This window comes from Anneissia japonica, unplaced genomic scaffold (genome assembly GCF_011630105.1).
Source record: "Anneissia japonica isolate Jap-2015-1 unplaced genomic scaffold, ASM1163010v1 scaffold1810_len1271414_cov176, whole genome shotgun sequence".
In the NCBI taxonomy this organism is placed as follows: Eukaryota; Metazoa; Echinodermata; class Crinoidea; order Comatulida; family Comatulidae; genus Anneissia; species Anneissia japonica.
The window spans coordinates 258,189-285,758 of NW_022702449.1; the positions used below are offsets into that span (position 1 = coordinate 258,189).

At 33.9% G+C, this 27,570-nt stretch overlaps 1 protein-coding gene across 2 annotated transcripts; it reads right to left on the reverse strand.

Moving 5' to 3' along the window:
- LOC117103921 (chloride intracellular channel protein 5-like) lies at positions 1–27,196 on the reverse strand. 2 transcript variants are annotated; one of them, XM_033244560.1, is made up of 5 exons: positions 26,958–27,196; positions 9,320–9,458; positions 5,131–5,302; positions 3,502–3,697; positions 1–2,842 (listed from the first exon to the last, which is right to left on the reverse strand). In XM_033244560.1, exons 1-5 carry the CDS (start codon positions 27,003–27,005, stop codon positions 2,705–2,707), a joined length of 693 nt encoding a protein of 230 aa, XP_033100451.1. In that variant the 5' UTR covers positions 27,006–27,196; the 3' UTR covers positions 1–2,704. The 2 variants fall into 2 exon arrangements, with proteins under 2 accessions (XP_033100451.1, XP_033100452.1); XM_033244561.1 differs by lacking the exons at positions 9,320–9,458; positions 26,958–27,196 and adding an exon at positions 8,139–8,295.
- Positions 27,197–27,570: the final 374 nt, after the last annotated feature.

Sequence of the window (27,570 nt, forward strand, 5' to 3'; positions counted from 1 at the left end):
TTCTTTTTGAGGACAATTTAATATTTTGATTTACATTATATGCTTGCTTATACAGTTAAGGTAATAATCTGTCTATCTCTGGACTTAAATGCCAAAAGCATCAGCCATGCAAATTAAACACAATTTTAATGGTTAAAATTATACAGTATGGTAAAATACAATACAGTACATATAAACAAACATTACTACTGCTAGAGAGACATCAGTTTTCTATTATAAAAAAGGTGATGTGTTTTTACCAGAAATAAAGGGTCCTTTTTCCCCAAGTTAATTCTCTATGAACCATTTGTGTATGTTACAGTTTCCGTGGTACATTTACAATTGAAAACGGAAAGAAAATGAGGTCAGTATATATATTACTAATATATAACTTTTAAAATGCAGACTACGGCACTATTTTTTAAATGGGACATCATGAATAAGATTTCTTGCAACTACTTTTCTGATTGGGAAAAAAAAACCTGATCACTTTAGAAAAACATAACACTACACTACTGTAGATCACTGGGCTTTGATTAATAAAGATTATAAAAAAAATTATGATTGCGGATACCCAAAACATGTCTTGTCAGCTACCTTTCATATTTTAACCAATCACTGGTTATTATAGCAGTCACATGGGTTTCTTCCTCCAACCGGAATAAACCTACAAATTAAAGGAGCACTAGTTTTCCCTATCACCATGATAAACCCAATTTACCAAAAATATAATTATCACAGGTATTTCATGAAGAAATGCTACTACTGTTGTCACTGCAGGCCCGTAACCAGGATTCCCTAACGGGAGATGTTCCCATAAGAACTGAAGGTGCACCGGTGGCGTTCAGGTTAAGAGTTCTTGGTGAAATTGCTGTACTTTAGTCACTATTGAGTTTGGGCGTTTAGAATTTTGATGTGTATTTCGCCCTACAACAACATAGGTAAAGGCACTTTACCTATGTTGGACTTCAGCCAAGAGTATCTGGTAAGAAGTAGTTGCACAGAGTGTATTAGTCTGTGTATGTTAAAATCAACATCACCAGGGTCTTTGTCACTACGCAAAAGGCACAGTATAAATTCCTCTACTATTTTAATAGGTTGGAAGGGGTGGTTTAGTATTTATAGAGGAACTTTGCTTAAAAAGGTATTTGGCTTACTATTGGAACCTTTGGTTACGGGCCTGAGCATAATCATACAAGACTGTGATTTAAATTGTCCAAATTAGGTTCTACTCAGATGAACATTGTATCATATAATACAGTATATCTACAGTTAGCTACGCAATTCAATTCACATGTGTAAAAATTGAGAAGCACCATAACACCACAATATCAAAAACTTAGCTTAACGATTCAAATTCGGCCTTTTAAAGATCACCAAACATATCCTCCCATATCAATGATTGCCATTCCACCATTTTATTTTCCCTTATCACATAAAAAAAAAAATCTTTCAATTTTGCTGTTGAACAATTTATACAATAGATGCTAGATGCCATGGTTGGTAGTTAGGAAAGAAGCGATCCAACAAATCATCCATTGTATAAAATTTGTTTTTAGTATACTGTAAATCATTCGGTTCGTAAGAAATGTCTATGGTACAAATCACCTCTGGTACGAAACGACCACGATACCAATTCTACCATTTGTTTAGTTAATCACCCACGGTACTAATTGTCCAAGGTAAAACATGGTGTCTAAAGTGCATCCAATTCTCTCTATCAGATCCAACTTCTAAACTACTAATCCTAAAGCGCTGTCCACACATCAAATTTTGTGTGACAAATGTGTGTGATTTGTCTATACTATACTTATATGGGGGCACGATATGTCATATTACACCCAAATATTGGCATATTACACCCAAATATGGGCATATCACATTTATTTGTCACATACAATTTAATAGTGTGAACGGAGCTTCAGTTTAGTTTTAGTTTATTAAATGACAGTGATTATGCAAACATTGCTTTTAAAGGTTTTTTTTATATATATATATAAAAGAAGAGTTGATCTAACAAGTAATTGTGCATCTATAAAATGTCACAAATGTTTTTTTTCTTAATTTGTTTATTTTTACATTTCAATTATAAGTAAATTAAATACAGTTCCATTACTTTGTCAAAAAAAAAAAATTGCATTTCCAAAATTATATAATTCTAATGACAAAAGATCATTACCTTAAACTAAAATTCTGTTTTGATTTAAACCTGCAAAATAGAAAATTACAAATAAACTATTCATATTATTAAAATGGGGGAGGGTCAAGAGTTCCAATTTATCGAGCCTCATCATATCAGAAAAAAACCACCAGAACGATTAAAAAGCTCGCTCAAGGGTGAAAAAAACCAACGTCCTGAATTCCATTCAAAAATTATAATAAAAATGATAAAGTATGTAAAATGATCAAATTTATTCTAAAATCTTCTTACATTCATAGGAGCTTGCTATTGTAGACGTTGCTCATCTATTTAAATGAGCGGCAGAATCCGAACAATAGCCTCACAATTATTATCAGCAAAGATGTCAGAACGATGATACTAGGGCAAAATAACAAGTCAAGAAATAAACCTCTAATAGTATATTTTTCTCATAGTGATACAACACTGACTCCTGACTATATGAAAAGCAGCCATACAATGTCCGAATGCGTGATGACAAAGATGATGATGTTCTAAAGGCATCTTGTTAATAGTGAATGATGATGTTTAATAAACAATGTCCCTCTAATGAACTAATCTTGTATGTTTCCAGCCGTATTCCACCTCCGCGTCTGGGTACTGTGTCTTTTCGTACACCTCCGTTGCATACCAGGTGTTTAAGTATTCATGTACAGCATCAAATTCCGTGGGAATATCAAAACTCTGAAAGACGAAAATGAGATTTAACCGTAAGTTTTACTTGGTACAATATTTCATATCTCAATCAGAGAATTTAAAGGCCAAAGGTTAAATTGCAAAACCTATTACAAAAAGGGTGCAACAGTAAGGTTTGGAATTAAAATTTCAATGGTTCAAGTATGAGGATGAACATTTGCCTGTCCTTGGGCAAGGCACTTCATTCTCTCCACACAAGAAGAGTACTATGTGAATGGTTACCTGGCATGCTTGACAGCCAATGCACAGATTACTTGCCGTGACATTCTGAGTAGTGTTTCACAGGTTCTTGATTCAATGATGTGAATTTTAAAACATAAACTGCATACTGTCCTGTCATTCTGATGCTCGTGATTTAACTAGTGCAAGTCCTACTATACCTACATTATTAATTTGCCGCACTACTGTACAAAACTTCTATATTTTTATGCATATTTCTCATCTAAAGACAGGAAATTTGGTACTTTCAACGGACGTGATTCAATGAAACCGCAACAAAATATTGTTCAACGACGATCAGTTTAGACTACCAACAACGGTCAGCATGCAGACATTGCACAAGCCAACCTCTCACACACAGCAAAACTTGAAACAAACTTGACATGAGCTTTAGGTAAGATACAAATGCCAACTCAATATATATTTACCTTTAGTATCTGACCAGCAACTTTAACATGGTGCAACTTTGGAAGGAGGTTACAGTCTGGTTGCTTCATGATATCACCGTCCAGGTAGCACCCCGGTGATGCTTCACTCTTTAAAAACTTGTCCAGGCTTCGCAGTTCCTCGGTCAACTTTGCCTTCAGTGCTTCATCCTTGGTTTTATCTTGGTTCTTCATGTACCTGTGGTTTGGAAGAAAAATGCCATTTTTTGTAGATTTGTTTAAGGTAGTGGTACTACATTATCAATCAAACAACCAAATTGTTAATGAATTTAAGACTTTAGTACGATTTCTATACAAAGGATGGTTTCAAACATAAAGATGAATATCAAGGGATGTCAAGAGTGTGAACTCAAAGTTCTCCTGTAAAAACCCTACACACCAGGAGTAGATATAGGGCCCTTGGTCGTTCCACTACGCCTTTAACAGAGAAAGAAACGAAATGTCATACAAATACTAAGAGTTATTCACTAAACACAAGTCATACCATTATTGGATACACATTGTATAACTACATTGCATCTACTATAGGCCTACAGTATATGAAGTGGGTTCCCCCTTTCTGGATCCGCTTCTGTATACTCTACATCACACACATTAGGTTTTAGATTTAGATCCAGGGTTTTATACTAAACAAGACAGCCTGACATCTATGACTTTAACAGGATGCAAATTTGCACAACACATTACGTCCAACTGTTGGACAGGCTTTATTAGAGATCTAATTTTGTCAACATCTGCATTTTGAAACACAGCTGGCTTGGTTTGGAATTCTCATTACATGGCACCAACTCACACAGGGTAAAAAGAAATTATGCAAGTCGAAAATACTATTTTTTTTGTAAAGTTTGATAAAGCATTGTCATTGGATTATTAAAGTGGCAATATTTGTTGAGTTTGAAGGAATGTGAGCTGCATGTAATTAACAGATGAATTAAACTAAATATAATAAATGTGATGAATATTTGCGAGCTAAAAAAAAATCAGCAAATGATATGCATTAGTAAACACAGACATTTAATTAGATGAATTAACTAAATATAATAAATGTGAACTTATCCAAGATGAATATTTGCAAGCTTTTAAACAAATTAGCATATGGCATTCATTAGCCAACAGAGCTGTTAATAAACAAACAACATTAGTGAGAATGTTTAATGATCAGATCAGGAAAAGAGGCAGACAGAAAAGAAGACGAATGGATGAAATCTGCGAGTTTAGAGAAAAAGGTGATAGATGAAATTTGGGAGTTTAAGGGGATTATATGGAAGACAGCTGCACAGAAAAGAGAAGAATATCAATTTGAGTGAGTGAAACAGCTACAGCAGATCAGGTGTGAGCTAGATAGTAGTACAGTACAGTTAGTAAGATGTACCCATGAAACAAAATATTAGCCTATCACCCTGATACGTCGATTGGTATGAAGGTGCACCGCTAATATATATGTAATAAATAAATAAATAAGGGAATGAATGAATAAATAATTAGTATATAAAATAATAAATGTTTAATAATGAATAATACATAAATAATAATTCATAAATAACAATCAATAAATAATAAATATCAAATTTAAAAATTTTTTATAAGATATAAAAGAGAACTGTTACTCACCCTGCGAACACCCTAAACAAGTCAATGCCAGCCTTGTTGGCACCTTCATTCTCGCACGCCAGACTTGGCTCACGGATTGTCTGCTCAAGATAGTCGGCAATTTTCGCAACATCTTGCTTGGTGACAACATTTCCACCATAGACATCGCAAATCATCGGAGGCGGCTTGCCACCTGGGAAGGAAAATTCAACAAGAATTATTAACAGCCATTTCAGAATTCAAAACAAATAAATTAGTGTGACGGTAAGAATGTGCAAATTTTATTTTTAATAAACAAATAAAATTTGAACATAAACATTTTAATTGATGTTTATCAGTGACAATCACATGCAGAATATCAGGTATCAAATGCAGGCATAAGCAAACTCTAGCTACCTTTATCAGGTGAAAGAAGACTACAGTTCAATTAAATTCGAGACCATCCTATTACCTCAACATTTGGGGTGGTCTTGGGGTTAAGGCTCCACTTAGAGGGTTGCAGTAGCATTGTGTTAAAAGATTGACTATAATTATTTGGTTCTTTAAAAAAATGGTCTCAAATTAGAGGGGTCTTGAATTGGCGGAAGCGGGTTGGCACAGTGGAATGGTTTGATTTCCCAAACTCGAGGTTGGGATTTCAATCATTCACTGTGCATTTTGCTTGTGTCCTTGAACAAGGCACTTTATCTGCATTGCTTTTCTCCACCCACGAATATAAATGGGTGACCTGGTGAGGATGCCTGCTCCTGCGCAGACTACCAGCAGCAACACTAAAAGCACGTGGACCCAATGACCATGAAAAAGAAGTGCGCTTTATAACCTCAAGGAAGAGGCACATTATAAATGCCTATACCAGACACTGAAGGGTGCACTATTCGTTATAAGTAAATCTGGAAAATTTGGTTATTAAAACTAAATGATAATAGTAAACTATAATCCAGCTACTGTATAAGGCGAGCAATTAACAAAAGCATATTGACCATATCCACAAATCTATAATTATTTTTTACCTTGCTAAAAGGGGTTAATTTAAAGGTAGGAATAACCCATAACTCGCAGCCTAATTGTGCTGAAGGGTGTTGCCTGTGACTAATTCAGCAATCGTAGAGAGACGCCAAATGGCTTTACGTTCGCAGCATCGCAGAGCGACAGGGACAGAAATGTACCATAGCACTGTAATAGCCCCCTACTCTTCTGATCACGAGCCAAATGAGCCAGATGAGTATAGTGTATTAGACCTTCAGTTTTAAGATCTTATCTTGCTTTAGTTATACTAACTGAACCCTGAGTGAGGAGGACCATCTCGAAATGGCACTAATGTTAATGCTGTAGATAGGTGCCCCTGTGTTACTGTTCAGCCACTCGCCTCACTCAAAATAGTCAGAGCGATGATCTAATATTTTATTCATTACATCTGTAAGCAAATATACAGTAATTTCCTTTATATCTATAAACAAGTTCAATACATTAAACGATAAGGAAGAAATCAAAAATTAAACGAGAAGTGAATTAACGCTACTGTACAGGAAATATTATATTAGATTTGTGGTCTACAGTATTTATAATTAATTGTGTTATTAAAAACATTCTTGGATTTATCTGAATGGTGCTATAGCCAGCATATATTATGAATTTTATATGTGTACAGTACAATACATGTGGACAAATATGTATTATTATTAAAAACATCGTGTACACTGCTATATTAATATACAACCTCTGCTAATACAAATGTACTTTTGAGGTTATATCCATTTCCATAATCAATATATACATAATAGCAAAGATCACTGTATTTATGATGATCACTAACAACTTGATTTGAAGGCTGGATTTCAACATTACTGTACATGTCTGACAGTCTGATTAATAATACTGTACTTGATTTGGATACATTTTTACCTCGGCCAAAGAAGGTTATGTATTCACCGCTGTTTGTCTACCTGTTACCAAGATTACGCAAAAACTAATGGATGGATCTTAGTGGAATGGTACATAATATTCAAGGAAAAAGATGATTAAATTGGGGGAAGAACAGCTCAAAGGACATGGCTAAGGAAATTGGAGCTCTGAGCATACAGTAAAAGAAAATAATGAAATGGCCTGTCTACGCTTCATTTGGTATTAAAACACAGGGTTGAAAATAATAGAATCGTCCATCATACACGGCCTGTGAGTATTGTTTGATATTCCGGCACAGGGCGAAGGTATGCACTCTATGGAACTACTCTAGTTTTTCAATGATTTTAAGGATCTGCCTTGGTACAGGGCAAATGAATGCATTAAATTTACCACTTACAACATACTGTTCTTATCACTACTTGTATGGCTGTATGTTTACCTATTGATATTTTAAGTAGGCCTACTCAATAGCAGTGCACCACAAAAAATATGAGTTTACTATTTGGTATGTACATAAACTTCACTATCAATACAGTAATTATCTGTACTTCATACGCAAAATGTGTATCTACCTAACTAGAAAAAAATGTTCAAAGTCTCATACTATAATTTTAAATACCTAGAGTAATTCAAAACCAATATTAACACTTTAAAAAAATAATTGTTACCAAAAACTAGATAAGAATGAATACTATTTAATTACAGGTAACTAGTGCATAGCACCTATAAAAGCCTGCATTAAACTTTCTACGAAGCATGTGTAAAGTATCATAGTTTTTTTTTTTTGTTTTTTTTTTGTAGATTATGCCCATTCCTTGAACACAAAATTGGGTTTATCTGAAATCCTGGCTACACAAACATTTATGGGTCTAGAGGAGGCCTGTAATAAGTCTAGATACGTGTTGCCTAGGTCTGACAAAGTCCAGACTAGAACCTACTACAGGTGTAGAATTATTTAAAAAAAAAAAAAAAACACCTCTGAAGTTAGGAGGTAGGCCTATACATGGAAATAGATTTTTGCATGAAAATTACAATGGGTTGACTTAACTAATGGTATGCTTACAGTATAAAAGAGTGATAGTAAGTTTCTCATTATTACAGTATACTGTGTACGCATTTCCACTGACCTGAAATGTTTCGGTATTCTGGTGTTTTTTTCTTTGTGTCTACGGTGTGCACGTAATATTCAACTTTCTTCAACACCAGTATCATGTGAATGCGCTGACATAAAGGACAGTCTCCGAGGTCCCTTCCATTGATACCAGCCTGAAAAAAGAAACAATATATTATTGTCAGGTTAGAAACAAGTTTACAAATTAAATTATAAGGATAATTAAACTTTAGCAACTCCACAAATAATCTGTATGTAAACACTTTTATACTCCTTTATTGTCATTTCAACCTGGTAATGATGAAATTTGTGTTGGTTGATCCGATAGGAAAATGCAAATATATGCTTAATTTAAAAAAAAGTTAAGTAAGACGGATATTAAATGAACAAATAAAAATAAATACATTTTCTAAAAGAAAAATGTTACTATTTGACTGACAATAAGAAGTCTCGTCACAATGTAAGAAAAAAAAACCAACAAATGTAAAACAAATACAGGTCTCCCTCCAATTAAAGACCATTTTTCTACTGTCGAAAACATGCATTAAATTTACCACTTACAACATACTGTTCTTATCACTACTTGTATGGCTGTATGTTTACCTATTGATATTTTAAGTAGGCCTACTCAATAGCAGTGCACCACAAAAATATGAGTTTACTATTTGGTATGTACATAAACTTCACTATCCATACAGTAATTATCTGTACTTCATACGAAAAATGTGTATCTACCTAACTATAAAAAAATGTTCAAAGTCTCATACTATAATTTTAAATACCTAGAGTTATTCAAAACCAATATCAACACTTTAAAAAACCCTGCATTAAACTTTCCACGAAGCATGTGTACAGTACCATAGTTTTTTTTTTTTTTTTTTTTTGTAGATTATGCCCATTCCTTGAACACAAAATTGGGTTTATCTAAAATCCTGGCTACACAAACATTTATGGGTCTAGAGGCCTGTAATAAGTCTAGATACGTGTTGCCTCGGTCCAGACTAGAACCTACTACAGGTGTAGAATTATAAAAAAAAAAAAACACCTCTGAAGTTAGGAGGTAGGACTATACATGGAAATAGATTTTTGAATGAAAATTACAATGGGTTGATTACTAATGGTATGCTTACAGTATATACTGAGAGTGATAGAAAGTTTCTCATTATTACAGTATACTGTGTACGCATTTCTACTGACCTGAAATGTTTCGGTATTCTGGTGTTTTTTTCTTTGTGTCTACGGTGTGCACATAATATTCAACTTTCTTCAACACCAGTATCATGTGAATGCGCTGACATAAAGGACAGTCTCCGAGGTCCCTTCCATTGATACCAGCCTGAAAAAAGAAACAATATATTATTGTCAGGTTAGAAACAAGTTTACAAATTAAATTATAAGGATAATTAAACTTTAGCAACTCCACAAATAATCTGTATGTAAACACTTTTATGCACTGTTAACATACGATACGATACTCCTTTATTGTCATTTCAACCTGGTAAAGATGAAATTTGTGTTGGTTGATCCAATAGGAAAATGCAAATATATGCTTAATTAAAAAAAGTTAAAGTATGACGGATATTAAATGAACAAATAAAAATAAATACATTTTCTGAAAGAAAAATGTTACTATTTGACTGACAATAAGAAGTCTCGTCACAATGTAAGAAAAAAAAACAACAAATGTAAAACAAATACAGGTCTCCCTCCAATTAAAGACCATTTTTCTACTGTCCCATATTAACAAATGTTTTTAATATCATTATTATTCTAATATAGAGACCAAAGCTGCTAAAGACCATAGAAACGCAGGTTCCAAAAGTGGTCTCTAAGCCAAGGGACACCTGTATTTTTCTGCCCAAACCTATAACACACAATCTTCTTTGAACGAACTCGGTGATTCCTCCTCCCTTTTCAGAATGCTATAGGCCTAATTGTTTGCCTACTCTTTAAATTCTTGTTATAAAGGCAAAATAAGGCTCGCAGTGGTAACGTGTATCTACTGCTTCCTTGATATACAGATAGTGTTATTTTGGCTACTTTTAACTGACAAGAATTACTCATACCAACTACATTACATTACAAATATCAACTACAGCTTTACTCAGTTTACCTTTAACACTGCCTTATTATCTTTATTGATTTAATTGCAATGTAACTTTCTACAAAGTAGCAGTCTCAGAGTGGTATTTTTTGGCGGTAGTTGTCTGAAGTCATCACATCAATATTATTATTGATGTATAAGTTTATCATGCATACTTGCTCATTGACAACAGTAAAGTACCATCTTGTCACTTTGACAGTTTTAGCAATTTTGTGAGAATTATTAAGCTGTGACAATATGTTGTTAGAATTATAAATTTGTGACAATAACTGTACCATTGTCATATTCAATAACACTGACAACATCACCTTTAGATTTCTTGGACAAATATTTTGTGACAGACCATTTTAAAGCAATATTACAAAATGAAAACAATATTGGGTGTGATATTCTTGACACCAATAATATCCGATTATGATATCCTGTAAGACCAACAAGACCATGTACTGTACATGTACTGATTTAGGGGGAGGGGTTGGGTGGGACAGGAGAGAAAAGAGCAAACAGGCTGTGGCCCTTACAATTTTTTTAAAGGTACAGTATTTGTGCATGTGAAAGGGGATGTAAATAAGTATATAGTAAAATGTTGTTGCATTGAATACATTTTCTGCACAATCTAATGTCGCATGACTAAATATAGAGTTACTCCCAAGAGAGAAAAAAACTTTGCACTTTTTGCCGGTTTGCCAATTTATAGATCCAATCACCAGGGGTAATAACATCTTACGCCTTTGATCTAGTATTGCAATTGGCGCCAATTCTTGATTGCTGTTATATTATTAAAAATCCCACAACTACATGACAATTTGATTTAGAGCTAGAATTAGAACCATATAAATTCTTGCTATTATTAGTACCATAAAACACTATAACATTGACAGTTTAATTTAGAACTAGAATTAGCACCAGATACCATCATTTTGTAATATCATTACCGTGTTATTATCTAGAATAAGACAGAAATTAGGTTACTATTTTAAAATTGAAATGAAATGGGTTTCAAGTTTTTGTTTTTATTTGAAACTGACATTTTCAATGCTATTCACTGATATACTGTACTGTAGACACAAACCAATGCATTGAGAGGTTGAGAGCATTTTGACAGTGGCTTCCATTTTAAAGATGAAGATCATGTCAATAGAAAATTATAATGGCATTGACAACTTCCTTCCTGGATAGCTATATTATGAATTGAAATACTGTATATTTTTTATATAGTACCACTGTACATTGTTTTATATAATTCAAGGATTATTCAAAACAATATCACAGTCACAGTAAAAGCTGAACAAGCAGCAAATATTTACATCAAGAACTTACAGAAAAAATAGAAGTTGGCTAAAACCAATTACATATAGAAAGTACTAAAAATAACGGTACATAAAAAAGTCAAGCAGAAATATCAAATACAAGGCCAATATAAAAAGCTGATAGTCGGGACAAGCCTACAGTATAAATACATTTTTATTTTCATTCAACATTTTTTAAGGGAATTGGGCTTTGAGTCTGCCGTTTGGTATGGACCATACTATAGGCATAGACAGTAACAGGCACAGATTTAGGCCTCGGCCCCCACTCCCCACCTTTTGGAAAGTAAAAAAAAATTAATGAAAGAAAAATAAATTATTGATTGCCCAAAACACATCAGAGGTCATTTCCGGGCATTTTGAAAAAAAATAATTTTGAGGGGCATGCCCCTGGACACCCTAGGCTAGTGTTGTCTCTTGATCGGTCCCACTTTCTTCCCCCTTTCGGACATCTCTGGATCCGTCCATGTAGTGAATTGGCTGTTCTGAGGGAGATATCACTTTCTTCGCATCCTAATTTCACTAACCAGTTATGGAATTCGTTAGACTTCATTTCTTAAAATACTAATTAGAAATATACGACCACTTGCACGCTTAAGAATGTCACCGATGTAAAGCGTCCCATTTTAGGTCACGTGTAATTTGTGACACATTTTACGCATTGCAGATCTTGTCCGCATAATGTTGGTGGTAAAAACTTTAAAGGGGTTTTCACAAGGCAACATCCATGCGTGTAATTGGTTGGATGTGATTAACATTTGCCCATTTATCAAAATCATCTAAATCTGTTTTGATACTGCTATGTTGGTTAATGTATGTATTTCAAACTATTTGATTATTTATTTATTAAAAATTTGTCACGATATACTGTATATACAGCATATATAAATATCTGTATAATGACCAGGGGTTTGACTAGAGATGACATGGGCTAAAGCCCAACACAACAAAGTGGTCATGTCTAAACCCCCAGGGAACATTTTCACCAGTATCGCATCGCAAATAGCTACACAATAATAAACAATTGCTACGCAATTACGAAACCGCGTCGCACAACATTGCGAACCAAGAAAAGCCTCATCCCTGCATGTTGTTTTTCACACTAGGCCATAGGCCTAGCCAGACGTAGGCCTCCGAATGTTTTATAACTTACATGTTTTAGTTGTCATTCGTTTTCAATAAAATATTTCTCATTGTGTTTGTATTGTTTTTCAATCACATCAACCATGCTTTGTTGCTAGGTTACAACTTGCTGTGAAAATTATCAGTTATTTTTCCACGCGCGTCAGTGCTGTCAGAAGAAAATCAAAGAACACTGACAGGCTCTTCTCTTTGACGGCCTTCCGCCCGCCGCCGCATTCGATTCACGCTCAAACCCAACCTCGTGGCATATGGCGTGTCAATGTTTTGAAATGGTGCGCAATGAAGCTTATCAGCTGGGAACCTGTCAACATTATAAACAAGATGACGATTAGATAGGGTAGTGCTAAGCCTGACTCTCATTTAAAAATACTGTACTTAATTTATTAAATAGAACCAGCATGCAAGATTCTTTTTTTCCACGCACGTCAGTGCTGTCGGAAGAAAATCAAAGAACACTCAGACAGGCTCTTCTCGTTGAACGGCCTTCTGCCCGCCGCTGCATTTCGATTCACGCTCAAACCCAACCTCGTGGTATATGGTGTGTCGATGTTTTGAAATGGTGCGCAGTGAAGCTTATCAACTGGGAACCTGTCAGCATTATAAACAAGATGACGATTAGATAGGGTAGTGCTAGGCCTGACTCTCGTTTATAAATACTGTACTTAATTTATTAAATAGGACCAGCATGCAAGATTCTTTTTAGCATTAATGGTTTTCAATCAGGTACTGTAAGTACGTACTGCTGGTTTCTGTAATCTGCTGTAATGTTGTGCCGATTAATGATTGATTCTGTCATTGTCAAGCAAGTCTGCCACACAAAAAATAGGCCTAGTGAATCAAATTACATTCCTCGGTGTCGGTTGACCACGGCCAAGTACAGTAGGCCTAATATGAACTTTTGACTTGATCAACTCAACCTTAATTTTTTTACAATATAATCAGGACATTTTGTTCTCTTGATAACATTATTGTCCTATCATTGTTATCAATGTTAACTCATCCCCAGACGTCCGTGGCCCAGTCAACTCATCCCCATTAATCGTGGTGGTAAAAACATAACGCTTGTATTTTTGTGACATCATTATGTACTTTATTAATTTTACTGTTCATATCATAGAGAAGGAAGTTCTTTCTTTATGTTCACATAGATTATTCCAAATAAACAGCATTAATTGATACTCCAATAATTAATATTGTATACATACAAAAAGAATATTGAATTTAAAATGTAAATTTACTCTATCGTCCAAAATAATCTTAATATAAATTGCAATGTTGTGTTCATCTTCATCATCTAAAGTAGTGGGACTTCTTCATCATGGGCTTTTCTTGAATGAATTTCTTTTTGGAAGCCTGCATGGACCTTGAATGTTGTAAAATCATAATAGTTCGATGATAATTTTTGGGGAAAAAATGCTATACAAAAATGTGATATTGCTACTCAATTTTCAATATTAGCAAACATTGCTAATCAAAATTTTGAAATGAAAATGTTCCCTGACCCCTGGCTAGCAACACTATGATAAAACATATAAAATAACATAAAAACTTATCGTTAGGTCATGTAAACCTTTTATTAACCGAGTCTTATATTTGATTATATCATTTAACATATCAGAATCAAAATACACATTAAGTCATTTAAATTTATATATTATTTCCCAGTATAGTATTTTCAGATAATTTATTTTGGTACACATATAAGTAAGTAGTAATATAAAACCACATTCATTCCATGCAGCTATACAATAACATTTTAAGCACGGCCAGTAATAATCCAACTTCATTTACTATCTGTTGATATAAGGATTACAACAATATTGCAAGCATGTCTATACAGAATATCGAAACAGATAATTACGCTGCCTGCACTACTGTAATAAAGCAAGGTTGAATTTCTGCTGACAAATTATTCCTGTTATAACCGGGGTTATAACACAGACTTCAAAAAGCATTAATTAGTTTCACATAAATGGCGGCTCACAAAAATATTAGGGGTGTAAAAATTTGCAATTCTGACAGTACAATAGATCTCTGTAATACAGTAAATGTTTCAACTGGTAGTTCATCCTTATACTGTATGATTATTAGTGTCACACCTGAGTGAGATAGGCATGCTTTTAAGTGTTCTCCTTTTCTCAAAAAAAAAAAAAACAAAACAAAACAAAAAATAATGTAGTGCAAGGTTTCATTCATTGGTCTACATTGGAAAAATTGCGTAAATGTACAATGAGAACTGCTATATTGCAATAACTATTTTATTATAAGTCTTAAATAAATGAAACTGTTCAAGAAATGTATGTTAAATATATAGTATTATATTATTTTTTTAAATATATAATTTGGAACATATTGTTGGATATAAAATACTCTCATTCTTATGTTACATAATATAATGGATAGCTGAAGTAGCACGCATGCCAGGCATAATATAGGTGTGGCCAGCCCACCTTTGGACTAAAGTCATAGGAAGACACATTTATCGTGATGCAAATACAAGCATTTATAGGCCGATATTCAAACACTGTCGGCTATAGAGACAGATAAACAAATTCTGATCTTGACAACTGATTACTCTCACACAGGCTGTATCTGTAGCTGGCCGCAGTATGACTTAAGTGTTAAGTGTTTGTGAAGTCTAACACGGGATAAATCCAGAAAAAGCCATTTCCAGTTTTAACCTGAACAGGTGTTAAACGCGGACCACCCGTTGATACTCACTGATAGTCCCTAATAAAACAACACTGCAAATTGCATTGTTTTGGAGGAGTAAAACTGCTACAGTTTTTGCACATGCATTAGCAGCAGGGAGCATTTATTTTGACTTTCTTGCTTGTCCCTGCCTTTTTAGTTTGTAAACTCAAAAAATAAACATTTTTCAACGAATGGCTAGCCTAGAATCCAAGACTTGTTACACCCGTCTCATGCAAATCGCGTGATCGTGACACCTTTGTTGTTAAATTTATTCATTTGACAATGGCTGTAATTTGCTGTTAAAAACAGCAAATTACTACCATTGTCAAACGACTGAAAGCAAGTTTATTTTAACACCCAAAATGCGCATCTGCGATTTATTGGGAATTTGCAATGCATGTTTTATGAAGCTCATTATAGTAGCTTCTTCAGTCATTTTTACATTTTGAGACATCATCATGCAGTGGACCAACGCCAATGTCCGTTTCAAATTAAACTGTGTGGTGACAGAAGGGCCTTGAGCACTACTGCAGTGGATTTGTGCGTTTTATAAATCTTATTATTATTATTATTATTATTATTAGGGTCCAGGTTACAAACTGACCATATTGAAATGGCCAACAATAAACGTGTTTGGTACAGGTATTTATTGCAAAACCATGTTACTTTGTTATTTTTAATCACCATTAATGATCATTCGAGAAATGAGATGCACGTTTTTTTTTTAGAGAGAAGAAAGTGAAAGAAAGAATCATGGGGTATAAACTCATCATTTGCATATTAGGTTTTAGGTATGATGTTAATGGTTTTTGGAAAACTGAGTTCTGCGTGAACGGGTAGACCACCCGCAGGTTTAATACCGGTAAGAATGTAAATTTTTCCTGTTCTCTCCCGAACTAAAGAAAATATGTAAGAATAAGGCATTTTACAGTGGCGAGTCCTTTCTACCAGGTTGTTTGTTCCTTGGCATATTGTTATGCTGAATGCTGAAGCTATGGCTACCATGGCTACAAGCAGTGATGCCGGGGTTCACTTTTACCCTGTGCATTCTGAGGCAGCGTTTGAGCTGTGTTTTAATCATTTCAATTTGCCAGATATAAAGTGGACATTCTGAGTCAGATTGAAGTAGTGGTGTTTTCCAGATTACTTACAACCTGACCAAGGTGAATCCAGGAATTTGAATTAGAGGGGGCCCAGGGATGAACTTTCACAGACCTTCTAGACAATGTCAGCCCCACAATTTTGATTATGACACCTCTAGATGTAATACTTACAATTAAATATAATTTTCTTTTTTTTCCTTCATTTTTTTTTTTTATAATTTTGACAAATTTAGGGGTCCCAGGCCAGCTTCCCCTATTCCCCTTGAATGTGCTACTGGAAATAGTGTATATTTAAAATCTTTGATGCTACTTTTGCTTTGGCATTTTTTGTACATGTACACATACAGTAGGCAGATTTCGTATTTTTAAACATGTGTGGTGGCATGCTAATTTTGTAGTACTTTTAAGCTCCAGGATTGGGTATAGGTTTTTTTGATTGCACGACAGTAGGACGTGGAACGTTATGACGTCATCTGCGCATGCGAGAATGTTAAATTCTCCGTTTTTGTGTGGATTCTAGGATATAATTTGGCCAAATCTACGTATGCAGAGTAAGTAGGACGCCCGGTAGGACATGTTGCATCGTCGAACAAATCGAAAGCTCGCTAATCATAAAACTTACTGTTGTATGGGTTTAAGGTTTGTTTGAATTTGTTACAGTATATTTTATTTACATTGGTAAGTATTATAAAGGCAATTTACATAAAAACAAACAAACTGAACTGAAGCCTTGGTAATGCATTTTTATTTGAAGCCTTGGCCATGCATTTTTATTTTTAAAACCATTTTAAGCACTTCCCTAAAATATTCCTTGCTAAACACTAAGTGACCTGTATGATTCTGGTTGACAGTGGCGAATCTTTTTATGTCATTTCCATTATACTGTACTGTACACAATACAGTAACTATATAAAGTGGCAATTATAAGCTTTCTTTGGCAGTAATTAATTTTTCTAATAAGAACACAATTTTATTACTACAAGCCAGTTATACTTATAGTAGGCCTACTTCAATCATGAATACCACTGATACAAATAATCATTGTTGGCGATAATATGCACATACTATAGTGCAAATACAGTCCACATTACACTGTCGTAAAGTCTAAACCTACTGTATTCATTGTTTACAGAAAAACTTGAGCCCTAGTAAATATTTCGTTTTCTTTTGAGTGTGAATTCTAACCTGCCAATAGCTGAAGTTGTAGTGTTATCAATGCATCAAATATTTTGGATTTTTCTAAAGAATGGAATTTTTCTATCTCCCTCTATTCACAAAACACAGCAGGCGTAACAAAACTAAACTTGGGACCGGCTCAGAAATTATACACAAAACCCAGCGAGTACAAAAATCATGAAAACACTTAAATTATTATAAATGTGCAATAGTTGAGGATTCTATAGAAAGTATTGCAATGGTTATGGATCATTTCTTTACTACATAGAACTGATTATAGCAATAGTAGACCCCTATATTGAAAGTTTCGTTTAATATTAAACTATAACTACCTATTGATCGAAGCGTGGGCACGGTAGTTGTGCGCGTCATGTGTTCTTACTAGCATCTACATCTACTAATTAGTTACCCTTGATTGTCGACTGTGAAAATGTGTTTTATTGATAATTTAATAACACAATGTATGTATGTAATTAGATTTATATAGCGCATAACACCGGGGTCTCTGCGCTGATACAACAGAAAGCAAAAAAGAAAACTAAACCATTGATCTATTCTAGCTAACCATGAACAAAAACAAAAAAACAGACAAGTAGAGGTACCAAGATCACTGTACCGTTCTCCTGCAGTTTAAATACTACTGCAAAGCCATAGCTGGCAGGCTCATAACTCACAGGTGCACTAATGAACCTGGCATCTGACTCGCCTATCCTCCAAAATAAGCAGCAAAAAGAAAGTGATATTAAAGAAAACTGTATGAATTTCTGAAAAATTTGCGTTTTCAGCTGTTGCTTAAATGATGTAAGAGACGGCGCTTCACGGATGTCCAGAGGCAAAGCGTTCCACAGTTTGGGTGCCGCAATATTGAATGATCTTTCACCATATGATTTTAAACAGCTCTTTTGAACATGTAAAATGGTACCTACTGTTGATCAAAGAAACCGGCCGTATTCATTCGATCACAAGTTTATGAAGTCAGAAATGTATGATGGAGTTTGACCATGTAATGTTATTGTAAACGACTGAGAATTTTAAAAACAATCAGTTGCGAGACCGGCAACCAGATGCGTCGCATCTTAATATCTTCACGGAATGTGCCTTCCAAATTTACATGGCTAATATTACATGTTATTTATTATTTTGGTATAAGATACAGTATTATTTGTAGAAAATTTCAGTTCAATCGAACAAATATAACTTTGTATTGCTAAGTAAGATTTGAATGTACAGCACTATGCTAGGTGCCGAGCCTACCATTACTCTAGCGCATCTAAAACTTGATTGTTTATTGCTGTTTACTCGGAACCTACCAGCTAAAGTAGTGTTATCAAAATTGTTTATAACTTCAGATCAGGAATCTGATTGTGATTATTTTTTCACTATTACAAAATTTATGTGCATATTCATGTGGTTATCATATCTCAAAATTACATTTTGCGACATCCTGCCGAAATTGCTTGACATCACCACATATGAAAAATCATTCATACTGTATGTTATTAGTGTCATTCTATATATCAACTGTGAGCCAACTTGTTCTGTCCTATCCTACTTTGCCATAAGGAACTTACTCACTCCACTATTTTTTCCTGTGGCCTTTACATCTACCTACATATTTCATGAGATCTGTACTGTACAATATACAGTACTTGATAATTACTTGAGTTAATGTTGTTAGTAATCAAGCCCTTTGTTAATTATCTGTATATTTGGCAAAGACAAGCCAAACCAGTCACTCGCCGCAAATCGTGTTTCAGAGATAATGGCCCAAACATGCTGGAATGTCAACATTTTTTAAATCTACTGTATTTTATTGCACTAAACTCGCCTTCATAGCTATACATAATGCTATGTTGTTAATATTTTCCCCATTTTCGAAGTTAAAACAACAACCTTTAACGATTTAGTTATGATTTCTACCTGAGAAATGTGCGAAATCGTAAACTTTGAAGGCTGATTTCTCAAATATTTTTCTATAAAAAGCTGTATGTTTTAAACTCCTGTAATTTCATAATGAAATGTTGGATTTATATGATTCTCTTACCATTTTATAGCTGTCATTTTACTGTTTAATCCTATGCTAATAAATAAAAATCAATTTTTGCGAGGAGTGACTGGTTTAGCTTGTCTTTGCCAAGTATCATGACTATATGTCTTATCACATTATTTAATAAAATATTAGATGGACAGTTCAGTTACCAAACTGAACAGACCACAAAATTGGACAACTCCCATTTTACAAAGACAATGTATTGTAACATGTCATATAAAGCTAGTGGTTTTAAAACTAAACTACTCACAGTGTGGTCACAAATCCTTACAACCTACACACAAACACAGAATGATGTACCATTCCCTTTAAAACTGATGTAATATCACCTTAGCTATCTATCACCTTGATAAATATCACCTTGATGGTGGTTTAGAGGATTATTCAGGTTAGGTCTGAGCTCAAGGCCTGGTGAATCTATCCAAGTACAAACAGAATCACCAACATGAGCTACAGTAGGCCTACTAAATCTAATAGGCTTAATACCAATGACCAAAATAAATCTAGTGTCGGGTTCTTTTTCTTTGCAATATATTTTTTTTTATTACATTAGGAAGGAGCCTAAAAAAGGTACTACAGTAGTACTTTTAAAATTATTATAAACTTTAGATTTTATAAGAATTTATTTAATAAACATATTTAATTAGGCAGGATAACTCATAGGCCTACAGACAAGATAGTAATGCTGTTTTATAATATGGTCCTGCAAAGATAAAATTCCTACTAAAGCAATAATAATTTATTTATTTATACTGTATACAGTAGTGTCTAATAATGTTTTAGCCTTACTTGACATGTAATCGTACTGAATCATACTCAGCGTATCCCAAATAAAGTACCTACAGAAAAAAAAAATCTTGCAATTGATTCCGTTGGGAATTGAACCAACGAACTCCAGAGAACTATCCTGAGTTTAGGCAACCTTTTAGTCTATTTTATCACACCATTTAAATAAATAATAAATTAAAAATTATGAGTAATTGTTAGTATAACTTCTTATACTCAGGGCTTAATTTAACTTCCTTTCACTGGGCTAGTTTTTTAAAGTATTCCACTAGCTCACTGGCTACATTTTAGATTCATTAACATTATGTTCTTGGCCAGCATACTTGTTAGCTTATAACTGATCACTGGTCAACCGGGCTAGTAATAAGGTAGGTTTACTAGCCCAGAGGAGTGGTAACTATAGACATTATATGACGGACTGGTACTAAATCAAGCCCTGCATACTACACCAGATTTGTACTGTACTTGGTAAAACATTTACTGTAAATGTCATTTACAGGCTAAGCTCTTGCTGTACACTAACTCTATTACCATGGCAACAAGTTATCCACTGATTTAGAGTCGGGCACACTTTGACCTGTGCAGTATGCCATTAGCATGGATCTGTACTGCTTAGGCTTTCAATACCAACTCAAACCTGCAGGGGTCCATTAATATGCACCCTCTTGCATAAATATGAGATGGTTTAGCAATATGATGCTGTGACTTCATATTGTGTCAACGATTCTGTGCCATGTACCCTATTGGTTTATGGCATCCCTGTGTAAGTAGGACATTTCAGACACACCCAATGATGATGAGTCAACATTGTTGGAATCTCAAAATTCACATTTTAAAAAACTCAATTGTTTATTTAAAAACATAAATAACTTTATCACTTTGAACTCAAATCAAAACAATTTTGGTTTTTCACCAAATTAACAATTTTACTAATATACTTATGGCCAAAAAAAATTAATTGTTAGTTTCACTCCCAGGATTTGAAAGTTCATTTTTTGCTTAGAGTATTTACTATCTGTAATTTACTATCCTACCGGTATATACTAGACTTGGTAAAACAGGCTGGCAACTTTTTTTTTCAAAAATAAATAGAAAGAAGTAAAGTAAAATGAATCTTTGTAAATTTACCATTTACAGTATGTTTCCACATCTTCTTAAGCTTTGACAACAATCTTTTAGATCATTTCTTATTTTAAAATTACTTTAATTGTTTTTTTTTTATAAGGCTCCATACATTGATGAGGATGGGGACATTAATTTAACCTAACTGTTAACCAATGGTATAAGAATGAAAATACTGTATTTACACCCAAAGCACTGTAATATTTTCTCATTTGAAGCTGCAAATATTGACCTTTTTTGTATAAGTTTTAAAACTGTATAGGTCTATATTTTAGGGATTTGCTAGAAATAGGTACAAAGGGTTTATAATATCAGACCTACAGTAGACACAATCATGAGGAATTACCACTCACCAGGGCATTGACAAAAATTTTTGCTTGTTTGAAATGTGGTAAATAAAATCAATTATTATAAGAAACCAGAAAGCACAAAGATTTGTCAACGGACCATAAAAAAAGCTAAAACATGGGTATATCAAAATGGGAATACTGTACCCATTTAAACTAGTTGCACAGATGAATGTACAGTACAGCAAAATTCCCCAAATATTTTAGTGGGTCACGATTCATGTCTAAATTTTCCGAATCGGGTTATAAGTCTAAGTTTGCAGAACACTGCACTACAGCATGGTTGTTATCAGCATATGGCCAAATAAAAAAAATTATTGTGTTGGCCACGCCTGACTGACCCAAAATGTACGAAATTGAGGGTTCAGCATCTTATTTATTTATTTTTTTTTTGTTGTCTACAACAAAGTTTTTTTTTTTAATGAGCTAAAAGGCTGGAATAAGACTATCTTGCTGGACGGTAGGTGATGCGACAGTGTTGTGCGATCGATTTGCTTTTAAATATAGATTTTTAAATGGTCTTTGTTGTATTTCTGTGTATTTTCTACTTTTTCTACTTATTTCTTTCATTTTTGGGGAAAAAAAATTTCCTACCGACCTACCCATTTTGAAAATTTTTCCAAAACGTGGCCAACACAAGAATTTTTTTTTTTTGGGCCTAACATTAGTTTATAGAATAAGACAGCATTCTGCAAACTATTAGACTGACGACACATTTTTGAAAATTCAGACATGAATCACGACCCACTGACCACTGCACATTCCGAATTCAGAGAACACTAGTGCACCATTTCGGGACTGGTATTTTAAATTAGAAATTACAAATCTACAAATTATCAGTAAGCCACGAATCCCTGTTGGATTAGATGCTACCTTAGAAGTTCCATGCCTAGACACAACTTTGACGGCATACAGTAAGCTACAAACTCACTCACACATACCTATTAAGCATGATCCTAATTTCATATTTTCAAATTCAAGAACAAAGAAATTTTTCCAAAAATTAAATTTTTAATGTCATACAGAAAACAAAAAGTGTTAAAATTAGCCATTCTCTACAGACCTAAAATTTACACCTAGCTGGTGAAATCATTGTTTTAATTCACTTAAAATATATTGATTTTGATTTATAGCATTTCTTAGCCAATATTCATTTTCTTTTTCCTACCTCTAAATTTATTATTTAGGGATTGAAAATTCAGGTTGGGGGGAGGAGGGGTTGACGCTAAACAAGCGCATTTTTTATTTTGGCCTAATTACAACAAAATCATAATGTACAATGATGATTGTAGCCGCATTGCACTAATACTTTGAACAAATGAACAAAAAAGTATGCAGATTTATGGCTTAACTTTTATTTATACAAAATAAATGTTTGAAATTATCATACTATAATGCCAATATATTAAGAGGCTAGCTGATTTTGATGATTCCTGTCAGGGATTTGCAACAAACAAAAAATATTTTGGTATTTTAAACCCCTAATTTGCAAAAAGTTGATATTAACTACAAAACAACTTCAGCAAGTACTGTACTGTACAGCACAGCACTAATATTCATTGAATTTATTATTATTTACACAATTTGAGAAAGGAGAAAGTATAATACATACTGTAATGCACGCCATCGTGTTGAGAAAGGAGAATAGCACTGGCCATAAAATGTATCACAACCATCATCTTCACAAGTTTTCAGTACAGTGCAAATATAGTTTTCCCCCTAATTTGAGACCCCTCTAAATGCACTCTTTAAAAATACCAACTAACAGTCTTCTATCTTTTTAACACCTAGCCCCCAAACCCTAAGATCACACACAATATTTTGAAGTCTCAAAGATGGTCTCAAATTGGAGGGCAAACTCCAAAAAATTGTAATTACAGTATTCTTTACAAAATTTTGGAAATATTTATTTCTAATCAACATCTTGTTCAAAACAAGGAGCAGTGTCGGATCTAGGATTTAGCAATGGGGGTGGATAGTGGGAGATGAGAAGGCACTAGTGGAGGGGATGGTTTTGGGGGAAGGGGTAGTTTTGGGAGGGGCATCCCCTCACATTTAAGATTTTTTTTGGAATTAGTAGACTGCTAGACGATCTTAGGTGGCATCTGAAAAGAAGTAAGCTTAAAATAGAAAATGTATGTTTTACCAGAGTACACGATAAGCACGCAAACAAGACAAGTGACCATTATTTTATTTTTCACAGTAAACAAAGGGGTGGGGGGAGGTGGATAGCCACCCTATTTACCCCCTAGATCCGCCACTGAGGATTTAATACACTTCCTCCCATTGCACTATAAAAAAGTTTACTGTTCACTGTGATTTATGGAGTCCTTATCAATACATCAATCAAATCCTTGCTACATTGTAACTCAAAGGTCATGACCTCTACCTATAAAATAATTGTAGTTTACAGTAGTTCTATAGTCTTGTTTATGAACAATCAGGTATGTCAAATAATAATATTGACTTTTAAGCTGCCCAATTGTGAAAAAATTACTACTAGTAATAATAATACAATGTACCAAATTTGAACATAAAGCTTCTTTTATTCATATGGAACTACCGTAACTACAGCCTACTCAACACTTATTTTACCTAGCTAACATATTTTTGAATTACTGTATCTTTCAATTGGCAAAATGTTTGTACCAAAATCCCATAGACACTAGAAGAAAATTTAAAAATAAAATAAAATTGTACTGACCAACAAAATAATGTGAGTGTGTGAGGTACAAAATGATTTTTGGAGAAATACTACTTGTACAGGTATTTAATAAAATGTAATTTTAATTATGAACATTATTTATTTTAAAAATTAACCTTGATGCATAATAAAACACTATTTAATGAGCTATTCTAAATGTTCATTGAACTTTCATTGATTTTTTTAGAATTTTTACTGCATCTGAGATATTAATGACTGATTGCATCTTTGAAGTGTACAGTAGGCCTAAATTTCAAGTCTTTGCCCTCTTGTGAAGCAACAGACACATACTGTACATGTACTATAGTTAAAGAACTGAAAGTTCATTTTAACTTTGACCCTGTGAGGGTCCCAATTGATCAGTTCTAGCTGGATGGACCACCCTCACAAGTGCTGATATTGTAAATCCTGAAATGACACACAGTCACACTCACACACAGTAGGCCTACCACCAGTTCAGAGATTTATGGTTTCAGCGGATACCACATCAAGTATTTTCAGTTTGAGTGGGAACCCATTTTTAGAGGTGAGATGATGAAGTGACCTGGGTATGGTCTTAGATAAGAAAGAGCAAAACTAACAGCAACAGATTACAATTAATTCTAAGGTATTGCACAAGATACACACTCCAGCTAAAGGAATATTTTTAAGGTACTGTAAAGTAGCTTAATAGTACCATGGAAAAACAAATGAGAATTGTATTTGTGGTTGTTTTTAATAACTTCATCTGGTTTGTTGTGGTGTATTACATTGTGTTGTGTTGTAAAGAATCTACATTTCATTGCCTGATGAAGTGTTATTGATCTCACACAAAATGTAGCAAGTAACTGTACATAACTGTTTTAGAAAAAAAGAATTATACAACATTGTGGTACTATAAGACCACATTTTAAAGTAAGTATATCAAGGGTCATTGACTTCTATTTTAAAGATTGTCTTTATAATGCATTTCATTATATTTTAAAATGTGATGTTAATTACACCAAAGAAGATTTAGCAGTACAGGGAAATAGACACTTTGGTATGAGAGAGACTAATTTTAAAACCTGTCAATACCATTTTTGCTTGTCCTTAGGTAAGTTTGAAGACATACTGTATATTCAATGAGGACAAAGTTTGAAAGATAACCATGACTACTAATATAGCACACAGTCGCTACCTACTGTACTACCTGTTTAACCAATGAGCTAACTGTAATCTGCTTCTCTTTGCAAAATGCTAATAAACTGACTATGACAAAAAATTATTACTCAATATTAAATTTTATTAGAAAATTGTAATAGGTTTTGTTCTGTTGGCAGAATACAGAATGATTATTTTTCATGATAGCTGGTGCCGTTGTTTAATAACACAACAATTTACTGTATTGTGGATTTCATCATTTCATGAATGAATGATTTGCTTTTCATGACATGACAAAATATTATTACACAGTATTGAAATTTATTAGTAAATTCCAATAAGTTTACTTCTGTTCGGAAAACTACTGAACTGTACTGTATATTCTTCAAGTAATAACATGATATTTTGATAGTTATTGTAAATTCAATTGTTTCAATATAGTTTCTAAGGTCCCACAAAATGACAATACAAACACCATACTGTAAAGTTTTTTAATTGCATGCAGGATATCTAAAAAATCAGCTCAAAATCGCTAGGAAAGTAGGTGTGCGGAATCGTAATTGCTGCATAATTGCATTGGTTATATATTAAGATTTGACATTGAGATAAAAATACTATAATCCAATTGTTTGAAAGTAAAATACAATATTCAAAAACTGAGAAGCAGCTCTCCCAGTTGGTTGACCAAATCATCTGGCTGGGTCCAATGTTCCATCCATTTTGGTGAACTAGTATTATAGTAATATTATAATCATTCTTTATTAAACAGCTTGGCCTAGCTAGGCCCTAGTCTTTAGACCTACCTAGCTAGGGTAGGCTAGCCTATACTATTATAGTATACCCTAGCTAGGCCTAGCCTATACTAGGTCTAGACAATTATTAATAATAATATACCACTGGCACTGTAAAATAATTACAAATAAAAACAACTGTCAATACACCAAATCTGTCCATATTCCATTTTAGATAGGCTAAGTTACGCTAAGCCTCACTGTGCCACGAGTTAGGCTACCTCCCGCTTACATTCCATCACCTCAACACAAGATATGTGCTGCTCTACTAGGCCTAGCTAGACGCCATGCTGCCACTATACCGACAGTCCAGGTCATATTGCTGGGCCTAGGCCTAGTAAAAACATTAACAGCATTAAAACAACACCACATAAACAAGTACATACCCTGACAAATAAGTGTACTCCTTCTTGCTCTTCAATTTTATCAGCCATTGTCGATATTCAATTGCAAATACAGTTACAATTTCCAATAATATCTAGCAAATTCCGTGCCTATCTTCCAAGCACTTCTCAAAATTATTCAGGACTGCTGAATTTGACCCCGCCTTGATGATATGATGACCTCAAAAGGCGGTGTGTTACACACCTACCCTCACCGCCTCTCGATAAAAGCGCGAATTTGAATGTGTTCACTTCATAAAGTAATTTCAAAACAAAATAAGTTGTATAACTATCTTATACGTATTCCACATAAAAGCAATGTTTATACAAAATCATTTTCATAGCAAAACAACGAATAATACCCCCAATTATTTGTGATAAGAAAGCGGGAACTTATAGAGGAAGGTAAGTACTTGGTGGCGCTATAACGAAATGATAACTGATTAAATAAATAATTATTTATAACGTAACTTTTTTTCTCTATGACAGGCCATGTATTTTAATTTTAAATTATTAAAATCGTTGCTATTGTTTGTAGGCCTATCTATTTTATTTTATTTCATAGAGCCTCTTTAAGATCGAGGTCGAGGTTAGGTAAAGAAACGCCGCCTGGTTG